General features: G+C 45.9%; 1 protein-coding gene across 2 annotated transcripts in view; it reads left to right on the top strand.

The window, feature by feature from the left end:
* Window positions 1–19,928, top strand: part of CORO2A (coronin 2A) — a 44,252-nt gene extending 24,324 nt beyond the window's left edge. For both annotated transcript variants that reach the window (XM_085213043.1, XM_010726179.4), the window contains exons 2-12: window positions 1,174–1,374; window positions 6,432–6,548; window positions 10,163–10,312; window positions 11,101–11,280; window positions 12,113–12,229; window positions 13,067–13,171; window positions 13,526–13,622; window positions 14,995–15,107; window positions 15,705–15,795; window positions 16,070–16,335; window positions 17,102–19,928. In XM_085213043.1, the coding sequence (XP_085069169.1) occupies window positions 1,174–1,374; window positions 6,432–6,548; window positions 10,163–10,312; window positions 11,101–11,280; window positions 12,113–12,229; window positions 13,067–13,171; window positions 13,526–13,622; window positions 14,995–15,107; window positions 15,705–15,795; window positions 16,070–16,335; window positions 17,102–17,233 (1,569 nt within the window). In that variant the 3' untranslated portion in view covers window positions 17,234–19,928. The remainder of the gene's footprint in view (window positions 1–1,173; window positions 1,375–6,431; window positions 6,549–10,162; window positions 10,313–11,100; window positions 11,281–12,112; window positions 12,230–13,066; window positions 13,172–13,525; window positions 13,623–14,994; window positions 15,108–15,704; window positions 15,796–16,069; window positions 16,336–17,101) is intronic.
* The last annotated feature ends 700 nt before the right edge of the window (window positions 19,929–20,628 follow it).

The following is a 20,628-nucleotide window of genomic DNA, read 5'->3' as shown; positions in this document are numbered from 1 at the left end:
CTGGTGGATGAGAGGAGGGCAGGAACTGGGACAGCACAGGAGACCTAGTGCAACTCGCAGACCAGATGTTGTGTGCATGTGAGATGCACGTTCTCTGGATCTTTGTGTTGATGGGTACTTCTGCAGCCCCAGTTTGGCTGCCCAGGGTCAAGCAAGACAGGTTGCTGGCATTTAGCAGCTTTTCCATGAGGGAAATGAGTGCCAGTTTGCAATGTCATGCTGGATGCAAGGATACTTCAAACTACGGTTTCTTGTCAAATGCTGACGATGCATCTTGCTTCCCTATGCTGAGTGCATGCTTTGCTGCCAGTGCTTACCCATGTGAGTGAGTGGTATCCGTTGTTGTAACTCGAAAGCTGCTTGGCTGGGACCCCCATCGAAATGCAGTACCACTGCTTCAGCATCACAATTAAACTGTGCCATTGCACATCAAACAAGGTGCAAAATCCTGTCCCTTTGCCTTTGCCCATACTTGCAGTTGTTTGTGTGGAACTCTTACACCTACAACTTGTTTGCCTGGTCTGCATTTGTTTTCCTTTCCATTCCCTCCAGGTGCCTCTTACTGTCTGGCTCTATCTGGAGGGAGGAGTTAGTAGCCAGGATTGCTCCTTCTGTACTGCGCTGGTAGCTTCCTGTGTTAAATCAGTTTTGTTTGTTCCATAAAGCCACACTGCCCTCTGTGAGAAGGTAGTTCTTCTGTTTGGCGTGCTTCAATTTTAATACTGTTCAAAATGCTGTCTGGTGAAGGGCTGTGGTGCAGCTATAAACCAGACACACTCTCTTTGTCAGTGGGAAAATAAACCAACAGGTGCCTGCCACCTCTCTGTCAAATCTAATTTTTCCTTTTATGCCAGCAAAACGTTGACTTCTTTTTGGCCTTAAACCACCGAAGAGCTAAATGAAGTATGCATCCGGGCTGGCTCATTCACTCCCCTCATCCAGGATGTTTTAACTTCCGTGCTTCCCGAGCGCTCTGCCACCTGGAGTCCTGTGCCCTGAGCCTCGCCTGGCTCTGCTGGGATGGCTGGTGGGGCTGGGGAGGGAGGACTGCTTCTCTCTTGAGCTCCCCTCTTGCCAGCAGAGACGAAAGGGGGAAATGTGGCCGGACGTACCCGCAAGCCGTGCTGACGGGGCCTGCCCTCACACTGTGCTGCTTTGTGTTTCTCCCCACAGATGTCGTGGCACCCGCAGTACCGCAGCTCCAAGTTCCGCCATGTGTACGGCAAGGCCGCCAGCAAGGAGAAATGCTACGACTGCGTGCCCATCACCCACAGCGTCCACGACAACCACTTCTGTGCTGTGAACCCACACTTCATCGCCGTGGTGACCGAGTGTGCGGGCGGAGGGGCCTTCCTTGTCATTCCCATCCACCAGGTGAGCTCCATCGAGGCAGGCTGGCTTTCGTGAGTGCTGGAAGAGAGCTGGCATCGCAGGGAGGTGGACCTTACAGAGGATATTCCATAGTGCTGTTTGTTGAGCTGAAGAAAGCGTGGATAGGGCCCCGGGTTCCCTGCAGGTGACCTAACACGTCTTAGGTAGCGGCTTGCAGGTTGCCAACACCTTCCTTCACGTAGTATCTCCGTTGCCCTGCGTAATCAGCAGGAACTGTGGTGCTCAAATGTTTGTCTCCTAGGAGAAATGGCAAATCAAAAAGCAGTTAGCAGGTACAGAGGGCAAAATCTGAACGGTGCTTTAGCGGCATGGCTTCGGCTGTCACCGAAGGAGAGTATGATATGTTTTGTTATAACTGCTTTCTCCTTCACAAAGGAATGCGGATATGGTTATGAGATAATGAAGCTCTTGAGCTTCAAGCACTGATGCTAGAAAAGCTTCCCTTTCAGAAACAAATCCCGTGTTTGTGGGTTTTGATGACTTAGAGATTTGATGAGAGGAAAAGCTGGCCATCTGACATTTGTGCTTTAGAAGAAGTCGATATGCATTAATGTGGATTACCTTCAGGATGAGGTTATGAGCTCTCTGGAATCAGACCAGAAGAGATGAAAGGCGAAAGTTCAGCCTTTAATTAAAAGTTAATTGATGGTGTTATTGTAATGCCACTTTTTCAATATATATTTGCTAAGGATGAAAGTGATCTGAGTGCACTTTAAGAACCTGGTATAGTTCCTGGCCCTTCTAGACTTTGTTTATTCAGTGCATTCACAGCTGGTGCTGTTGAGGGACAGTCCTAAGATGAACCATGCCCTGTTTTTCTTGGCTGAGTCACTTCTGCCCCCTCGACCACAATCGGTTGAGGCTGAAGAGCTCATCTCAGAGCTGCATCTGAGCAGGCAGCTGGTGAGTACAGGACATGGTGTGGGACCCAGCTCTCAAAGCATTGGTTAAACGAGCTGAAGATGCTTGCATTGTTTACTGTCACTTCTCAGCTCAGCCCATCTTTGGCAACAGTTCTTCCCTCCTTAAAACCTGCTTACATACTCCACCCAGCTATGAAATGTTGTTTGCAGAAGTCAAAAGCAAAGTAGAGCTAGAAAAGGTAAATAGAAAAGGATAATTCAAGTACACTGTGAAGATGTGAGATAGCTTTCATAGAGGGAAGGCTTTGTAGGATAGGCATCGATCAGTCTGGGTGAAAAAGACAAATAAGCAAGACAGGTGAAAAAGTAAACAGGGTGGGGAAGAGGTCTGGCAAGTAATTCTTAGTTGTGAGTGGTGAAGGGGACATGATGGAGGGAAGCAGGACCGTGGCAGGCAGAAGCCAACACTTTCACAGCTCAAATGTGGAGCTCACAGCTCAGGATGCTGATGAGCCTGAAGAATTAAGGGATTCAAAATGGGACTGGTGTATGGAGAAGAGCTGTGCTGTGAACTGTGCTTATTCAGAGGCAGTTCCTCTAGTTCAGGAAGCCCCCTGAGAGTTAAGCTTTGGCAGTGGATTGGGGAAAGCATCTGTATGTGCAGTGCTTCTTACAGCCGTCCTCTGAATACCTTCCCCTAACCCAGGCTGTAGGGGAGAGCTACTTCAGACACCCTCAGAAAGGGGTTCGCTGAACCTGCCTGTTGTGGTCCCAGTTAACTTTTCCACGACAAGCTTCCAATCTGGTGCCAGCTGGTGGAAAGCTGCAGCTTTTGACTTGTATTCCTTGAGGTGCTCTTTGTGGCCGCTGCCTCTCGTGGGGCCTCTGAGCTCCTGCCCCGCTGCTATGGAGCCGACAGCAGCCTGGTCTGCAGGTGTGTCTGGGGCAGTGCTGTCCCCACATGGCAGACTGCTAATCCATGGCTATTTTTGACGGGATGCACAGGGAGCAGACACAGCCCGCATGTACCGCAGTGTGGAGGAAGAGCCTAGGAGCCAGGATCTCACCTTTGGCTGGAGTGGGAAATGGTACCCAGACAGTGGGGGCTGTGTTGGAGTATGCTTTCTAGGGAGGATGAACAGGCTGTGCGGGAAGCTGCTCCCATCCCGTTCTGCCCCTTTCTTGCAGTTTATTCTGTGTCTGCATGCAGAGGGGCTGCTCACGTCGGCATGGCTCTAATGCAAACTCAGCCTTGATAAATTTGACAGTGTTCATCATGTTCCTCTCCTGCTGATTCATGGAAATGTGCGCTCATTTCTCCTTGACGAAATGCGTCTTTCTGCTCCTCTCCTCCCCTCTCACTCAACTTGTGAATAAGGTATGGATGGGAAGCAGCTCTAGAAAAAGAGCCCTTAGTTACACATAACCCATTCCCAGGCCTAGAAGCAATACTTGTGCCTTCAAGCAGAAGAGGAGTGAGTTGTATTTTTGCCACCACTTGGAAAACCGTCTTCTCTTGCACGGTGTGTAGGTTAGGCTCTCATGAGGATGTGCCATTGAAGCCAACTGAGTGGAAGAGCAATGCATTTCACCATGGAAGCGGCTGTGGGCGCAGGGGCTGTCTGGTGCCCAGCACAGACCTTGTAAATCTTGCAAGTCTGAGGACACACAGAGCGAAGAAAACTGGGAGCTGAGCTGCCATCCCACAGCATGGCCTTCATGTAGGTTGGTGTTTGACATAGACGTACTGTGGGAGTACATGCACCACAGATAAAGAAAGCTCTCGACTCAGATGCCAGTTTTGTGTCCTTCCTCTGAAAGAAAAAAAAATCTTCTGTTTTCCTTCTCTCGTGACCAGACTTGGTTGGGACTGCAGCGTGAAACAAAAGATAGCAAAATGGAAACAAAATCCAGGGAGACGGGGAAATGTTTGTATCCAGGTCTGTGCAGTCTGCAGTCCTTGAGTACACCACCAGCAGGTGTGAAATAGACCTCTTTGGCTACGTGGAACTCTCAGACACAAAGTCTGCTTCATTCTCTTGGATGACAAAGCTATGAAATGACAGCTGCGATGACCCCAGAGGTTTTAACTAAGTGGGGCCAAAGGAGATGCTGCGCCATAATGTGATGGCAGCGTGTGCTCATGTCCTCTGAAGAGCACTTGAGGACCGGGAATGACCAATGTAATGGTAGTCTGTGCTGTGCAAATCTACTGGGAGAGTTTTAGCTGTTGTTCTAGTGAGCCCCGGGTTTTTGTCAGGAAGCCATGTCTGGCTACAGTGTCTCACACTCTTCAAAAATGCCGGGAGCTTGTAAAGCAAGTGTTTGAAAAATTAAGCTAGTTATCAAGCTCTGTAAGCAACTATGAAAGCCAGGTGTCTCTGCATGGAGGACAACACATCTAGTTACTAGAACAGTGCTTGGCTGATGGAATTGAATTTCCCAGCATGTGAAAAACCTTCCACATGCAGCAGTTTGAACCCAACAGTATGTTTGTCTGAGGCTTGTCCTGTGTGCTTGTTGGCAGCTTATCGTGTTCTGTGGGCTCTGCTGAGTGCCAGAGCTGTGGAATTGCCTCAGGGCAGGTGGGACTGGTGCAAGCACAGATGGCTCCTTTTCTGGGATCAGCTGAGCCTGATGAGGCTATGTTTGCTAGGCAGAGCGGTCTCAGTGTGGCATGATGGAATGGCTGGGTAGCCTGGGAATCTCCCAGGACGAGCCTGGAGCAGAAAAGGCAGAAAGCTGTGGGAGTTCCCACAGGGATGAAGGGATCCCTGTGATGCTGGCTGCCCAGCCTACTGGATTGCCAGCTTGAAACCAAGCCCTGAATCCTGCAGAAGGACACTCTGGGCAGGAAAATGCTGCTCATTAAAGCCCTTTTATGTCTTGTCTTTTCCCTTCCCGAGTCACTTGTTATTGCTCCTATTACAAAAATGCTTTGTTTAAGACTGTAGTCTATAAAAGCACGGTATTTTACATTTCAAAGCCCTCTGCGTGTTTTGCTTCAAGCAGGTTAGTCCCAGTCTGTGTGACAAACTTTCCAGCGAGGCCAGAGTAGTTTTACACTGCATCTGGTTCTGCACAAAAAGCAGCCAGTCTGTAGACGCCTGGGGATGGCAAAAAGACACGGCTGCCACATCCTGACTGTGGTCAGCACCGTGTCCTCTCCGCTGCATGCCCTGAGGGCCACCTCTGGAGCAGCATGAGGAGCACAGTCCTGCACCGCCTGCTTCCCAGAAGAGCAAACGTTTGTGCTCATTTGTTTTATGATTCCTCCAGCTGGGATAAAAGAAGGCAAGTGAAGCACGACCAGCTTGAAACCATCTCTCAAGGGACTGCGCTCTTGGCAGAGGGGCCTTGGAGCTCCTCTTGCTCTCCTGCTGAGGAGGAGAAGCCCGTGCTGCTCTGACGTGCAATCCTATTGCACGTAAGGCTGAGGTGACTTTGTGGCAGAGGCTGTTTGCAGTGCGTGTTATCCTGGTGCAGCACAGCCCCCATGTGGAACAAGGTGTGTTTCACTGTGGATGGTATTTAGCAGCGAGCCTACTGCCCAAACGTGGCGTATTTATAGAAGGTCCCAAATGTTGATTTAACGTGATGAATGATCGGATTTGAAAACCATCGGAGAAGAATGGATAGCTTGTTGAAAGAAAAAACGGGAATTGTAATTTGTGCTTGAGTGTGCTTGCTTAAAAAATCAATGAATTGAATAAATTCTACTTGAAGAAGCTAAAAAAGGCAAGCTAAAACATTTTTCCTGCTTAAATGGAAGGCAAACTCAAGAAACAAACATGAGATTTTCCTGTCCTCCCCAAACCTCTAAAAAAACAAAAAGCGAGATTCAGTTCATTCCCTTTTCCCCTGTAAATTTATTTGGCATCTGTATACAGTAATAACTTCTATAACCACAGCATTCTTGACTGCTGTATGTGTACAGTTTTCTTGGTAGCTGTGTGCTCTAAGGAAAGCCTGAGCAGCAGCGCTTCCCTTCCAGTCAGTGATTTCTTTAAGACTCGTCTTGCAGGAACAGCAGAGCCCCATTCTCAGCAGAGACCACTTGGGGTATTTGGAACCTAACAACAGAAGGGGGTTTCTCACTGGGGCTGGCTCAGGTCTCACTTGGAAACAGCCTGTGATTCCATGGCTCACCTTTGTTTTGATATTTGTTTTTTCCAGACAGGGAAGCTTGACCCGCATTATCCCAGAATATGTGGGCACAAAGGGAACGTTCTGGACATCAAGTGGAACCCATTCAATGACTTTGTAATAGCGTCGTGTTCAGAAGATGCCACCGTAAGTTTCCCAGCTTATCCTCTGTGCTATGACCTGCCCAATGTGCTTTTGGGGGAGAGAAATTAGGAAAGAATCAAAAGGCCCATGGATGATACGTGAAAGTATCCATATAAAAGCCGGGCACAGGAGCGGGATCTCTGTGTTTGGGTCAGGCCTACGTGATCCCGTCTAGCTGATGTTATTAAAATCATGACAGGAAAAATATCTGGGTTTTTTTTGTGCGCCTTCCATCTTTTTGCCTATGTTTATGTGAGAAAGAATATGAATTTAAAATCACTTCAAGGTCGATCACTACAAAACTCCTCCTTTAGCACAAAACAAAAGCTTCGTGCAACGATCTGCAACGGCTATTTCGGATTATTTCCCTGCGTAGCAACTGTGAGCTTGTTCCTGCCCTGAGTTTCTCTGTAAAGCCATGCTAGGGTAGCTAAGGATCCCATGTCATACTTTATTCTGCCCCAGGCAACAAAGAGAGCATTTTCCTACTGAACACACAGAAGAACTCCAGAAATGCAAACATTAATGCTAACGCAAACAATTGATATACAGCAAATTCCACATGTCAGATTACTTCAGCGGAGATGCAGTTTAGTTATTAGGAGCAGAAAGATGCAATCTGTGTTTGTAAGGGACTTGTTAGCCTATGCCCACCCACTGGAAGGTTGCTTTCTGTGGCCTATCAGAGTGTGATTTGGTGTCTGTGACGGCAAAGAGCCTGACTACCTGCTATGCTTTTTATTCAGAGATCCCACGTGTGTCCTCCTGTTGTGTTTATTTACCCTCTGCCACACAGCATGTGGCAGGTTTGCCTTGTTTTCTCCAGCCGTGCCTTGCTGGATGTCTTCTGCCATTTCAGATCTGCCGGGAATCTCTCTTGAATTAGAAATCTGTGTGCTTTGAATTTCCTTTCTTGTTTAGTGATTTTGCTTTCTTTAGGATCTCCGTGTTTGTTTGTTTGTTTGTTTTCTCCCAGCTTCTTTCAATTTCTGGGCTGCCTTTGGGTGTTGTATTTTAACTTACAGATGGTATGCACGTGCTCATGCCATCTCAGAAAGGACTTGGGGCACACAGGCATCACCATGGCCTTACTTTTGAGCCTCAGATGAGGAGTAAGCACAAGCTTTGAAGCTTCCTGCTGCAATTGCAGAATACATTCAGTAAATGCAATTTGAATTTAAAGGGAGCTTGGAAAGCCTCTGGCCCCACCTACTGTCCCAATCTGTAGAGCTGAGTCTCAAAAATCTCCAAAGTTTCATCACCTTTCTGGGCAACCTGTTGTTATTCTTCACTACTCTATGGGGAACTTTTTCCTTACATGCAGTTAGAACCTTTCCAGTATAGTTAATGACCACTGCATCCCATCCTCCCACTCTGCGCTTCAGTAACAAGCACTGCACTATTTTCTCTTAATAATCTTGTAAGTAATCTTACAAGATTTAGGCTAAAAGATAAGGCTTTTAGCAGATTCCTCTGAAGATATCCCTTCTCCACTCTGAACAGGCTCATCTCCCTCAGCTTCTTCTCTCAGGACAAGAACATCCTGGTGGTTTCCACTGGACTCACATAAGTTTACCAGCGCTTATCTTGTGCTGGGAAATGCAGAACTGGATGCAGTATTCCCGTGGTTGTTGAATGGTTGCTGAGTAAAGGGAAAAGTCAGCTCCTCTGATCTAGTAGCTATCTTTCTGTTTTTCCAGACTTGGATGTTGTTAGTTTTCATCTCCGCCTGGGTGTGCTGCCTGGTCATATTTATTCTGTTGTCTACCAGACCCTCAGTGCCTTTGCAGAAGAGCTGCTCTCTGCCAGTTTTCTTTTCTGGTTTCCTAGACTAGATCACTCTCCAGGGTGGAGAGTTGAAACACTCAGCTGATCACAGATCTTAGTACCAAAAGTTACTCAAAAAACTTGCTGCGCTGGGACTCTATTCTCCTTTTTAGTACCTCACCATCATCATCTTGGCACCACAGAATGGGGTCTCCCAAGATCTGCTGCACAGCTATACAGTGTAGGATCATCTTTTCCTTCCCTCCTGAGTAGTGAGGACAGCAGACTGTGTTTTATAACGTGACTGTCCTTCCTGGTAGCTGATAGCTGGAAACATGGCAGTCACCTAGTCCAAGCCCTGCTTGAAACAAGCCTTCTGAATCAGGCTGCCCTGGGCCTTGCCCAGCTGAGTCGGGAAGATCTCCGAGGTTGGAGACATCGTAGCCTCACTGGTCCAATCTTCTTGGGACCCTTCTGGGGAGAACCGTGCTTCTCCGATCCCGAGGGAGTGCCCATACTGCCATTTGTGTCCTTTGCTCTGTTTGCCTCAGAAGTCTGGCTCCATCTTCTCTGTGCGTTCCAGCCAGTTTCATGGCATGGAGAGTGCGTCGTTCATCCTAGTCAGTTCTTCACAGCTCCCCTTCCTCACTTCCTCAGACCCGTTCATGTAGTGATGTCTGTTGAGGCTGTAGGGTCTGATGCATTCTCTTATTGCTGTGGAAGTTCACTGCATTTCATAGTCCTTAGTTTTCCAATGGATTTGATTCTGCAGAAATGAGTGCTGGTGAGAAGGGTGGTTGTGATCCTTCCTAGCAAGTCCTTGAATTTGTGCCTCTGTTTCTTTGGTGTAAAATGTTGTGATCCTCATCAGCTGAACAGTGGGAGATTTGGGCAACTGCGGCTAATTTTCACCGACTGTATAATTCAGAGAACATTTCCATCTTATAGAAGCTTCTTGCTTCAGGTTAAGTCCTAGAGAACTTAGCACAAATAGAGTCATCGAACAAAGGGTAAATCTTCTGTTATCGTTCTAAAGGCTTGTGCTTGTAGGGTTAACATGAGAAAGACTTTTCCTTTTACCTACACAGGTTAATTTGTTTTTACAGGTCACCTTTACTGTCTCCTTCCATACCAGTGGAACATTGTTTATTTCTGTTTTCGTGTAGCATCCCTCCAGGTGAACCGAGGGCAGCAAGCAGAGCTGTTACGAGACAGCAGACTCCCAGTGTGTGATGCTGCCCAGTGCCCTCATCAGGGTGCCTACTGTGTGCCCACCCAAGCAGGCTTCTGTGCACTTTAACCAATGTTGTGGTCAAACTGCTGTACTGTTTGCAAAGCATTTTGCATTTGTGCAGTTTTAATAGGACAAACGGTGCTACAGTCGTTTGACAAAGGCATTTTCAGCTCTACCAGGTAGTGTTGACTGGGTGATTGCTTGGATCTGTCAATGCTGTAACACCTTCTAGGACCTTCTGCTGAAGTTCGTTTCATATTTGCCCATTCCTGCTGAAAGTTTGGTAGGAGACAAGGTGGAAAACTGTAGCTGATGTGGTTTGATGTCTGTAAGATCTGTGGCTTATTCTCACCCTGGATAATAGTTTTTTGTAAATGTGCTGATGGCATTGCTGAGTGTAAATTTGATTGCCAATTTAAAACAAAATGGTGAAATTGCCACCTACAATCCACAGAGGATTAGACCCACTAAAAATGAAGTTATAGATTTGAAAGACTGGTAACCAATAAAGGCAGAAGATATACCAACAAAATAACACGGTATGAAGATAAATTTGTAAATTCCTAATTAGCATTGCACTCATTAATCTCACTAAGACCCATCATGTGCCATTCAGGTTAAAATCTGGGACATCCCCAAGCACCTGCTAACAAAAAACATCACCACCCCGACTAAGGAACTTCTTGGACACACTCGCAGGGTCGGCCTCATTGAATGGCATCCCACTGCCAATAACATCCTCTTCAGCTCCGGCCACGATTACAAGGTGGGTCCATTCTCTGCAGAGCTCTCCTCTTGGGATGCTGTGTTTGTCAGGTTGTTTTGAAATTTCTTTCATTTCAAGCTGTAAGTTAATGATAAAGACCTCAGAAACCTTTATGAGAGGGAAGTTCCATGCTGACCCCAAAGGCAAGAGGTCATTGTCATGGCTTCAAAAAGCCTGGCTCATTTTCCATTCTTCTGATGAACATCAGCCTACTCTGTTCTCCTTTCCTGTAGCAATATCCAATGCCATATACCTTTGACCTCATTCCTGTGCTAGTGCAAATATCTGCACTGACACTGGCCATTTTTTTGTATAAGCTATGATTTGCCTTACGTACCAGGAATTATTTTTAATTATTTTAAATACGTGATGGTGTGGGAACGTAAGAAAAAAACTGCTCAGGGCAGCAGCTGTGGAGCAGGGGGAGCTGCTCGGAGCAGCAGCTGCGGAGCAAGATAAGCAGTATCAAGGACACCTTTTGAAGAACAAAGAACATCTCATGGCTCTGATCGGGTAAGTTTCTGTGTGAACGACTGAAGAGTGTTTTTGCAGAATGCTCTGCTAACATGTATAAATAGAGTAGTGCTTAACAATAAAGTAGACTAATAGCCTTTAACCACATTGGTGTGCTGTTATGTCTCCAGCGCGTCCTGAGAGTCCAGAGACTTCCTCACATGATGGTATGACCTATACGTGTAGAGAAGAGAGGAAGATGTGAAGAGCGTACATATACAAAGTCCCAGCTTGGCCAGGCAATAAACAGATGACTTTTTGTTCTTTTGCCTCAGATAATGATCTGGAACCTTGATAGCAGGGAAAGTGTCCTGTCAAACCCAGTGAAGATCCTTGATGCTCACAAAGATGTGGTCCTCTCCATGTCATTCAACACGGATGGCAGCCTCCTTGCCATAGCCTGCAGAGATAAAAAGATCCGTCTGATAGACCCTCGTGCAAGAACAGTCCTACAAGTAGGTTGACTTCAGGGTTTTTAGATCCAGCTGATCTCACCTGTGGAGCATTTCCACTTCTGGGTAAACTAACTGCCATTAAAAAAGACAGATCTGTGCTCAGTATTCTTCGAGTCATTTAATGGTAGTACTGTCTTCTATTTTTCATGAAACAATTGCTGCCACTGTTGGCAGGGTTTCTGTATCTTCTTACCAAGCTCTTTGCTCTCTGACACCCTTTGTGAAGTGCTCTAAGTTAATAGCTTCCTTCTGAAGTCCTCTAGGGTTCCTTGCTCTGGCTGGCAGAGGTCAGGTGGTCAGCTGGTTGCAAGTGTACATTTGTCTGTACTTTGTGTCTCTTGGTAAGATGATGCTGACTGCCTTTTGGATGTACTTGCACACAGTTAAGCGCACAGAAAATCCAACAGTGCAACTCCTAGGGATTCCCCTGATGTGAATTTGTGAATCACTAACCAGAGAGCTTGTCTGAGTTTTTGAGAATGCACTTAAAGAGTTCAAGCTCCCTTTCTCAGATCCCTGTGAAATCCTGCTTGCTGTAGTTTCAGCCCAATTGGGAAGATCTGTTGGATGTGAACAACTTCCCCACATTTGAGGGTAGATACTCTGAGAGGTGCTTTCATTCTCAACTGTGTATGGCTTCTGGGACTAGAAGTCTCAGGTAAAATGAAATGTGTCTACACAAAAATGAACTGGTGTGCCTTAGCCCACCCAGATAAGCTTCATGGGCAAAGGAAGGTGGTTTCTTGCCATGATGCGATTTCTCATGAAATTTTTTACTGCAGCAAGGAAAGGTGCTATCTCTTACTCAGGAATGGGTTTTCTCTTCCTATAGGAAGCCAGCTACAAGTCTCACAGAGCCAATAAAGTCCTGTTTCTTGGAAACATGAAGAAGCTGCTCTCTACTGGAATATCCCGGTGGAATAATAGGCAGATTGTATTATGGGATCAAGTGAGTTGAACCAGCAATTCTAACCTTACTATCTTCATTCTTCTCTCTTTTATTGTCACTTTAACTATTCCACCTGCTCAAGAATTGGTTTGTAACAGCAATTCAGAAGCAATCCGTCATATTCTTAAAGAGCGAGAGGCCGTATTGTTAGGATACTATTAACTGTGTATGAATTTCTGAAAATGCTCTTAGCTCTGTGTGCATAGAATCCACCAGAACAAAGATAGTACTGTGCCCAGTGTAGGAAAAGGTAGGTCAAGAAAGTTAAAAGCAGCTCTCAGTGGTCTTATTGTTATGGGTACTGGAAGTTAAATGAATTCTAGATAAACACACTCAAGCAAAGCCCTGAAGGGAGGAAAATATTTGCTTTTTTATTATTTTTTATTGGTTTATGATTATTCTTTACATTAGGTAGTATTTGCCTCTTTCAAGACATGCTTCCTTGATGATTGCTGGCCTTATGAAACTCTCCTCTGCCCCCCTCATATGCAGCAAGACACTTTTCCTCTGTTCACTACATCACTGTACCCCCTGCATCAGCTAACCTTGCAGCACAGTCCTCTGCCTCTTTTTCACACCATCAGCCTTTGTAGCAGACAAAGCAGGTAGAGCAGCTCTCTGATGTACCATGTGAGTATGTTTGGACATGGCTGCTCTGTGTATGACAGAGCACTGTGCTGCCTTCCAAATGCTTCGCACAAAGCTGAGCTGTGCTGAGACGTGCTGGTGTCACTACAGAGCAGCTCTCAAATGTCACTCCAAGGTGGGATTCATGTAAGCTGTTCCTGACTAGAGGTAGCTGCCAGGTGATTCCAGCTGTTTGTTTTTCCTACACAGAATGACCTTTCTGTGCCTTTACTGGAAGAGGAACTGGATGGCTCCTCAGGTCTCCTGTTTCCTTTCTACGACTCAGACACAAACATGCTTTATATTGTGGGAAAGGTAAGTGCTTTCCTTGTTAGCACATGCTGTCTGATTCTTCTCTTAGTCAGTGTTGTGTCATCCACATCGCTGAGGCTGAATTCATGGATGCTTCTGAGTCACGTTAACCTAGAGATACACACCAACGGGATGGGGTCTGAGAATGCTGGAGAATCAGGCCACATTTTCTATGCAAACATGTAACTTCTACTGCGGGGATGTGGTAGAGTCCTAACTTCCCCGCATACAGGGTAAATATTTTGGTAGGAAGTGCTTACATTCTTGACCTCGCATAGCTTCTGGGGCCACGCGTTCTCCTCAGGCTCTCATGTTGGACAGCAGATCCTGGCTTACGTTCATTTTCTTTGCATTTAGGGTGATGGAAATATACGGTACTATGAGATTAGCCCTGAGAAACCATACCTGAGCTACCTGATGGAATATCGCTCTCAGTTACCGCAGAAGGGAATAGGTGAGTGGTAGTGCGTTTGCCTGATGTTACAAGAGGGTGGTGACTTCCAATCTTAGAAGCTGTTGGAGTCCAAAATATCGTTTCATGTGTAGAAAAGACAGTGGGTTAATTTCAGTCTCCATACTGGAACAGTGGCTGGCTTGGCCCAGCTCACCTATGTATCTCAGTGGTACCATGGTCACACCTCGGAGAGGTCTCCTTTGACCGGCAAAGTATGGACTGAGGAACTCTGCCAGTGACCACCGCATCCCCTCCACATAGCTGGTCAAGATGGAAAGGATTGTAGACTGGATTTAGAGGTGGAGCATGTTCCTTGCTTTTTAAGACTTTGCCTCGAGATTTCCAGCTCAAAACTCTAGGATTTCTTTGTGAATAATGCCTGCCACACACTGCCCTTGCTCCTTCCACTTGCCTACCTTCTTCTGTATTGACATTTCCCATTCAAGTTAGACCTCCTGCAACTAGGTCACCCCTCCTCCAATCGAAACCCTTGCTCATTAACCTGTACCCACATTATTCCATTCTTGGACTAATCTAATTTATAGAATTTGGGTTTCAGCTCTCAGATCTCAGCTGCAGCCCTTTTTTGAACATTTTCTAATCTATCCTTTAGGCCAAATTTCCCAACAGAGGCAGATGAGTTTTTAGCACCATTTGCCACCCCTACATGCTGCCTATAGACACTTCTAATCTTCCTTGTTGGTACAAATACTTAAGAGCACTGGATTTTGTGCCTGCAGGTTTCCTCCAGGAAGCTGTTGTTAGAAGAGAATAAATTATTTAAAACTGAACTGGAAGATCTCTCTGTTATTCAGTTTTTTCCACTGATTTCTTACTGGAGCTATCAAGTACTTGAACATCTTAACTGGCTCTGTCACTCTCCCTGAAACACACATGATGCTGGATGAAAAATTAGATTTTCATGCCAGTATACTCCAATCTAGTTTAGTACAGTGTTGGGGGGATGATACTGACCTGGAAGCACCCTTGGTCTGACCCATCCAGCTACGGGTGGTGTTTGGAGGTCCTGAACTCCATTCCTACTGATTATGATAATTAAATCCTGTGGCATCGGCTGCTAGGTCTGCTCAGTGTTGGTCACTCCATTTGCAGTTTGTAAGAATGAATAGTGAACAGGAGTCTCAGGTCAATCACTGCAGATCCTGCATGTAACCTTATGGTCTGGAAGGAAAAAAAAGATCGAGTTTTATTTGTAATTTGTAACACTGAGCCTGTTTTGTGTCAGGATTCCAGACCATGCTGCTACTGAGCTGGCACTCTGACTCATGTTTGTTGGCCCTTCTTCCATGATGGTTGACATCAGTTCTCCTACGAAGATTTATATCCTGTTTCTCTTATGCTTTCCCAACAGCAATGATGCCAAAAAGAGGCCTTGAAGTGACAGCTTGTGAGATTTTCCGTTTTTACAAACTGATTCCAACCAAAAGCCTGATTGAGCCCGTCTCCATGATTGTCCCTCGATGGGTAAGTAAGCCTCAGGTCACGTATGTGTCTGGGATAAATATCAAGGAGTAAGAGGGCAGTGCCTCCTCTCTGTGACTTCTGGATGGCAGGAAGAACGAGAGATTTTCTCTTTCCTTCTCCAAGGAACAAAGTTAGTCAACTGATGGGGCAGCCCTGCCACCAAATCGTGGGTTGGGTAACTCAAGAGTTAGATCTCTGTGTAATGGCCAACTTCCCTTCAAAACACATCCTCACCAGACTACTCTGCTTTTGTGTAACAAAGGGTCTCTTTGATTATCAGGACAACTAGCTGGCTGTAAACTTCTAGTTTGCAGATGTAAGGAGTTTGGTAACAAAGGGTCCTTAACCTGTGTTACGAACTTCTTCCCAGTCTGTTTTCTGGATGTGAAAGGGCTTTACTGGCAGGAATTAGAATAGGCCGTCAGATGCTCTGCTTCTGAGCTGGGGTGAGGAGGAGAAAGTCTCCGGGCAGGTGAGAAGATTTTACGTACATCCCTGCTCTTAGGTGGAATGAGCTCCTTATTCCACCATGATCCATGACATGGACAGTCAGAGCCCAAACCTCTCTGATGTTGTGACTGTTTTGCTTGCTTGCAGTCAGAGTCATACCAGGAAGACATCTACCCCTTGACCACAGGAGGACAGCCAGCAATGACGGCACAAGAGTGGCTGAACGGATTTAACAAAGGTCAGCACATAGAGAGCTCCCCAGCCCTTCAGCTCCCTAGGGCTTGGGTAAGCTGCTACTGGCTCTCTGGCCTGAGAAACAGTAGTGGAGCTAAAGGAGAGATGTAACAAATACAGATTTCAACTGTAATAATCCAAAATGTTCACTACTGTGAACTCCAGAGACCGTCAAGCGTCTCCATGTCCATCCCTGCAGGTTGTCTGAATGAACTGCTTTCTGCTGATTTCTGAACATGGTTTGTGAGTGTTAACCAGTCACCTGACTCCCTCCATAGGGCCTCTGTTGGTATCCTTGAGACCAGGCTCTGGACCTGTGAATTCCTTACTGCAGCTTCCTGAGTCAGAGCCACCTGTGAAAAGGCCTGACCCGAACAAGAGTCAGGGAGGAAGAATGCCACCGGAGGAGATGCAGACGAAAAGTGAGATCAAAGACAGCAGAAACCAGCTGAAAGTAGAGGAGAGGCTGCCGAACAATAAGCACATGTGTCCCTCCAATGGCTTTGACGTGTTTGAGTGTCCACCACCAAAAACTGGAAATGAGGTGTGAAGGTGTAGGGTGACGGGTTGGGGTCATGGGGGATATTCAGAGATAGCTGGCAAAAAGATGCGGTTCACAAGGTGATGGAATCTAGAGAGGATTTATTTTGCAGAGTTGGGAAGAGTGTGAGATCTTTGTGGCAAGTGGGAAGCCCATTGGCACATTGGACATTTTTGAGTATGTGCAGGTTGTTTGCATTTAGGAACCCCGGAAGGTTTTCATTCCCCATTGTCATGCTTAGTCCCTTTTGCTTAGGCAAGGCTTTAGCATTTGAGCTTGACAGGGCAGAAATCTACTGACCCCAATTTTCCAGTGGTGTGAAGAAGGATATTCTTCATGTTTCTGAACCTGCCCCATGAGGTTACAGAAGCATCTCTTTCAATGCTGGGTCATCTGCTATGTGCACGGTGAAAGGTCATGCTAGTCCAAACAGAGAGGAAAGAGCATGAACAGAAGAAAAAAAGAAAAAAGGAAAAAAAATCCCTCAGGTAGGACAGTAGGAGATCCTGGAATCTAAAATGCAAATACTCTCCTCAGCTTGAGCCATCAGGAGGAAGGTTATATTATCTGTTGAATTAAGCAGCTATACCATTACTGACGAAGACCTACTTTCGTAGTGCAGGTGATCATTGCTGCTGGTCAGTCTGTAAGCTGAAAACCCTCTCTTTAAGTGCTGTTTCTCTGAGAAGTTGACAGGATCAGTGGCGTTTGTTAGGATAAGTCTGTATTTCCTCACTGTAAGAGAAGTAAAATGTGACTTTTCTTACAGCTTCTGCAGATGTTTTACCAACAACAGGAAGAAATTCGTAGACTACGTGAGCTCCTAAATCAGAGAGATGTCAGAATTAAACAACTGGAGCTGGAGCTCAGAAACATCTACATGGACACAGGCAGGTACTGAATGTTCCGGCCAAGGCTCTTCGCACCCTCAGCAGCTGCAGCAGACTTCATTGCCTGCAGAAGACTCCTATTTTTTTTTGCTGTCGGAAAAGCTGATGCTTCAGGCAGCATGGATTTCCCTGGCTTGTGGCAGTCACATTTCCCTAGTCATCACCAGACAGTTGTTGGTGGACTTGCCGTGCTTCTTCAGTCTCCTCTTGCTTGCCAAGTCACTTGTGTCTGAAGCTCATGCATTAAGGTAGTGAGAGACTTTGGAAAATCTTGCTCTTGTCCTGTAGAAGCCACCTGTTAAGCTCTAGGACCAAAACCTGTTTCGCTGCTCCTTCACATGATGGGAGAGTAAAGGCAGCTGCTTGCTTCTTTTCCCACTCTGACTCCAAAGTGATCCTCATGCCACCTCCTGCCTCACAACTCAGCCCTGCATCAAGGGGCTTGACAGTACTGCAGCTGCCCTCACCTGGTGCTGGGGATAGTCTTGTTCCGTGCAGGAGGTTGCACTGGGGCTGCCAGTGGTCAGCACTTTGGCAGTAGGTGAAAGAGGGCTGCTCCGTTGGGAGATGCCACACAAAAGGGGCAGTGATGCTGGCTGGTTCCCATCAGTAAAGCTGCAGGTGAAACAAAGGTCTCTGGGTCCTCTGAGTCAGGGGCTTCTTTCCTTCCTTCCTTCTACCAAAGATTTCCAGCCCTCTGCAAACCTTTCAGCAACGGTGTTAGAGAAGCTATCTCAGCCACAGGTGAACCATGGGATCATGGCTGGCCACAAATAGCCCTTCCTATTCTGTGCTCACAGCTGCTGCCTTCTTAATTCCTGGGTGCCAATGCCTTGTCCTGTTCCTGCCGGGCTCCTTCTTCCCCCGTCTGCTGCAGGCTGCAGGCTGCCCCATCACCCCAGGTCCCTCAGTTTGCTTATCTGTGCCCTGCGGCACCAGCTCACTGCTGTCCCTTTGCATAGGGTGAGAGCAGCTGCAGGCTTCAGGTCCCATCCTTGTTTTCAGGCTGGCGCTGGTGACCATCTTTGTGCTGGTGCTGTCCCCAGCATGGAGAGCTGGGCCAACACGTGGGAGCACATGGGTTCCCCAGCCTGGTTGGTGTCCTCGGGTCTCACTTGCTCATGAGAGGTGCGAGCTGATGAGGCACGGCATGAAGAGAAGCGGGCTGTCAGCAGCCCAGGGATCTGAATGCAGCAGCAGCAGCAGCTCCCGAGAGGGAATAATTTTCCTTGCCCTAAATGCAGAACTCATGGAGATGTCCCTATCCCAAATGAAGCAAGCAGACACTGCTTAGTCTGTAACTGCACATCTGTTGTGGCACATGTAGTAGTGAATAGTATGTCTTGCTGGTTCCATGCAGCCTGATTCTTTCCCACATATTTTCCATAATCAGTCTCCTGCAAACAGCCTCCTGATTAGGGGCTAAGCACCATCTGTGCTCATGTGAGACACTTTTCTGATTCCCCAGCAGCAAGCTCAGGGGAACCAAATGCTCATGTATAGGAATCATACAAAGACTTTGACAGCTCATTTTCTTTACAGCAGGAACTTCACCCGGCCTTCAGAGTACTTCATTCATTTCTACATAACAGCAACAGATGTGGGTGCTAAAAAGTCAAATGCTGTTGCTTGTTTCTGCATTATTAAAGAGAGGGAGTAGTTGTAATGTTTTTCAAGAAAAGCCCTTAATATCAGTCACTTATTGAATATCCTGAGTTGGAGGACTCATCAATTCCAACTCCAACTCCTCTTTAACACTACTTTTTGCAAAAAAATAAGGATTCATATTATGTTAAGAATAGCTTTGTTGAATCAAACTTTCATGTCCTCTGGAATGGGCTTTCTGCACCCTGGGACACTCTGCTGTTATATGCAAAAACACACCGCAGATACACAGCTTTAAACCAAATATGTGCATCTTACTCCAGAAGTGGTCAGGCTTTCTCACCAAAGAGAACAATTAAATAAGAGATCTAAAAGCCCACCATGCCATGCCAAGAAAACCTGACAGCTTTCAGGCTTCAGAGCCATTTTCACAGTGTTGTCCCAGGAATATGGTACTTTCATTTCCATGCTATTATTATCAGAAGGGCAAGTGCTTGATATGACTTTGTCAGTCACCCTATGTGTGTTTTATCTGTTGGATTTTTTTTTTTCTTATTTTTCCTATTTTCTTATTACTTAAATTATTTCCTAGTCAAAATATTTTTTCCATGGAACTTGTACTTTCTCTTGAGGACTGTTTCTTCATCATGCTATGACTGGAAGGCATAGAAAGTTTTCAGCCACCACGGTTCTCATCTTAGAGTTGTGTTGATTTCAGCATTTCTAGAAAAAAAAAAAAAATTATTTAGGCTTTGCTGGCAGCCTTTGATAAGGCAAGGCAGTGTAATCAAACCTCTTCTTTTAGACAGTATGCCCATAAAAGGTAGAGTATGAAATACGCTTTAATTTGGAGCTCAAATGTGACCATAAATCTTTCATATAGAGGAAAAAAAAAAAAAAAGAGAGAAAATGTTCTTGTGGGCTAATGAATTGCGCCTAAATCGACTTCTGTGATCATTTTAACAGTTTCTAAAACTCTTAACTGCTTTGTAAAAAAAAAACAAAAACAAAAAAACTGTAAAACATGGGGATAAAAAATAAATTTGTGCAATGAAAAGCAAATATAATTGAATAATAAACATATTTAGAGTTTTTTTGATACATGCATGGTTGTTGCCTTCTTATTCTCATTGTATTTTAAAAGAGACTAAAAATTAGGCTAGATCAGAGGACAGATATCCTGAAGAAGCTCAGAAAGGAGCATCGCCTGTTGTCTCTTTTGCTTGTGTGGAGGTGCGGCTTTAGCTTTCCCACCTGTCCCTGATGCTGCAGGGTTCATCCATGTCGAGCGTCCTGCACCACATGCCATGTCTATGAATAAACCAGTCCTTTCTGGAAATCTCTTGCTGCACAAGGAGGTGTTCCCAGACCAATTGTGCTCTGACCAGCAGATGTTAGCTTCAGGAGTGTTCAATATATTAATATTAAATTGACTTAATTGAATTGACGTTACGTGGGATTTTGAAATTGAAGATGTTTGACATTTCATGGGATTTTGATTTAACAAAGTGATGCAGCAATTACTGAATGTTCCAATACAACAGCTGCAATGTACAGATGGATCACAGTGCAAGTGAAGTTCACAGTACTGCATTAACAGCAATTCCTTGCTCCCCATTCATAAATTGATTAATCAAACGGAGGGTCAGGGAGTCATCAGTAAAGCCCACTCACCTTTTAACAGCTCCATATGGCCACTGCATAAAGTCAGTGGACAATGAAGGCTGACAGTAGACTACGTGGCCTGAATGAAGTCACATCCCCACTGAGCGCTGCTGTGCCGGACATGTTAGAATCATAG

This window comes from Meleagris gallopavo, chromosome Z (assembly GCF_905368555.1).
Source record: "Meleagris gallopavo chromosome Z, MGAL_WU_HG_1.1, whole genome shotgun sequence".
NCBI lineage: Eukaryota > Metazoa > Chordata > Aves > Galliformes > Phasianidae > Meleagris > Meleagris gallopavo.
Note: the sequence above shows the minus strand (reverse complement) of the source record. Positions and strands in the feature narration are given on the sequence as shown.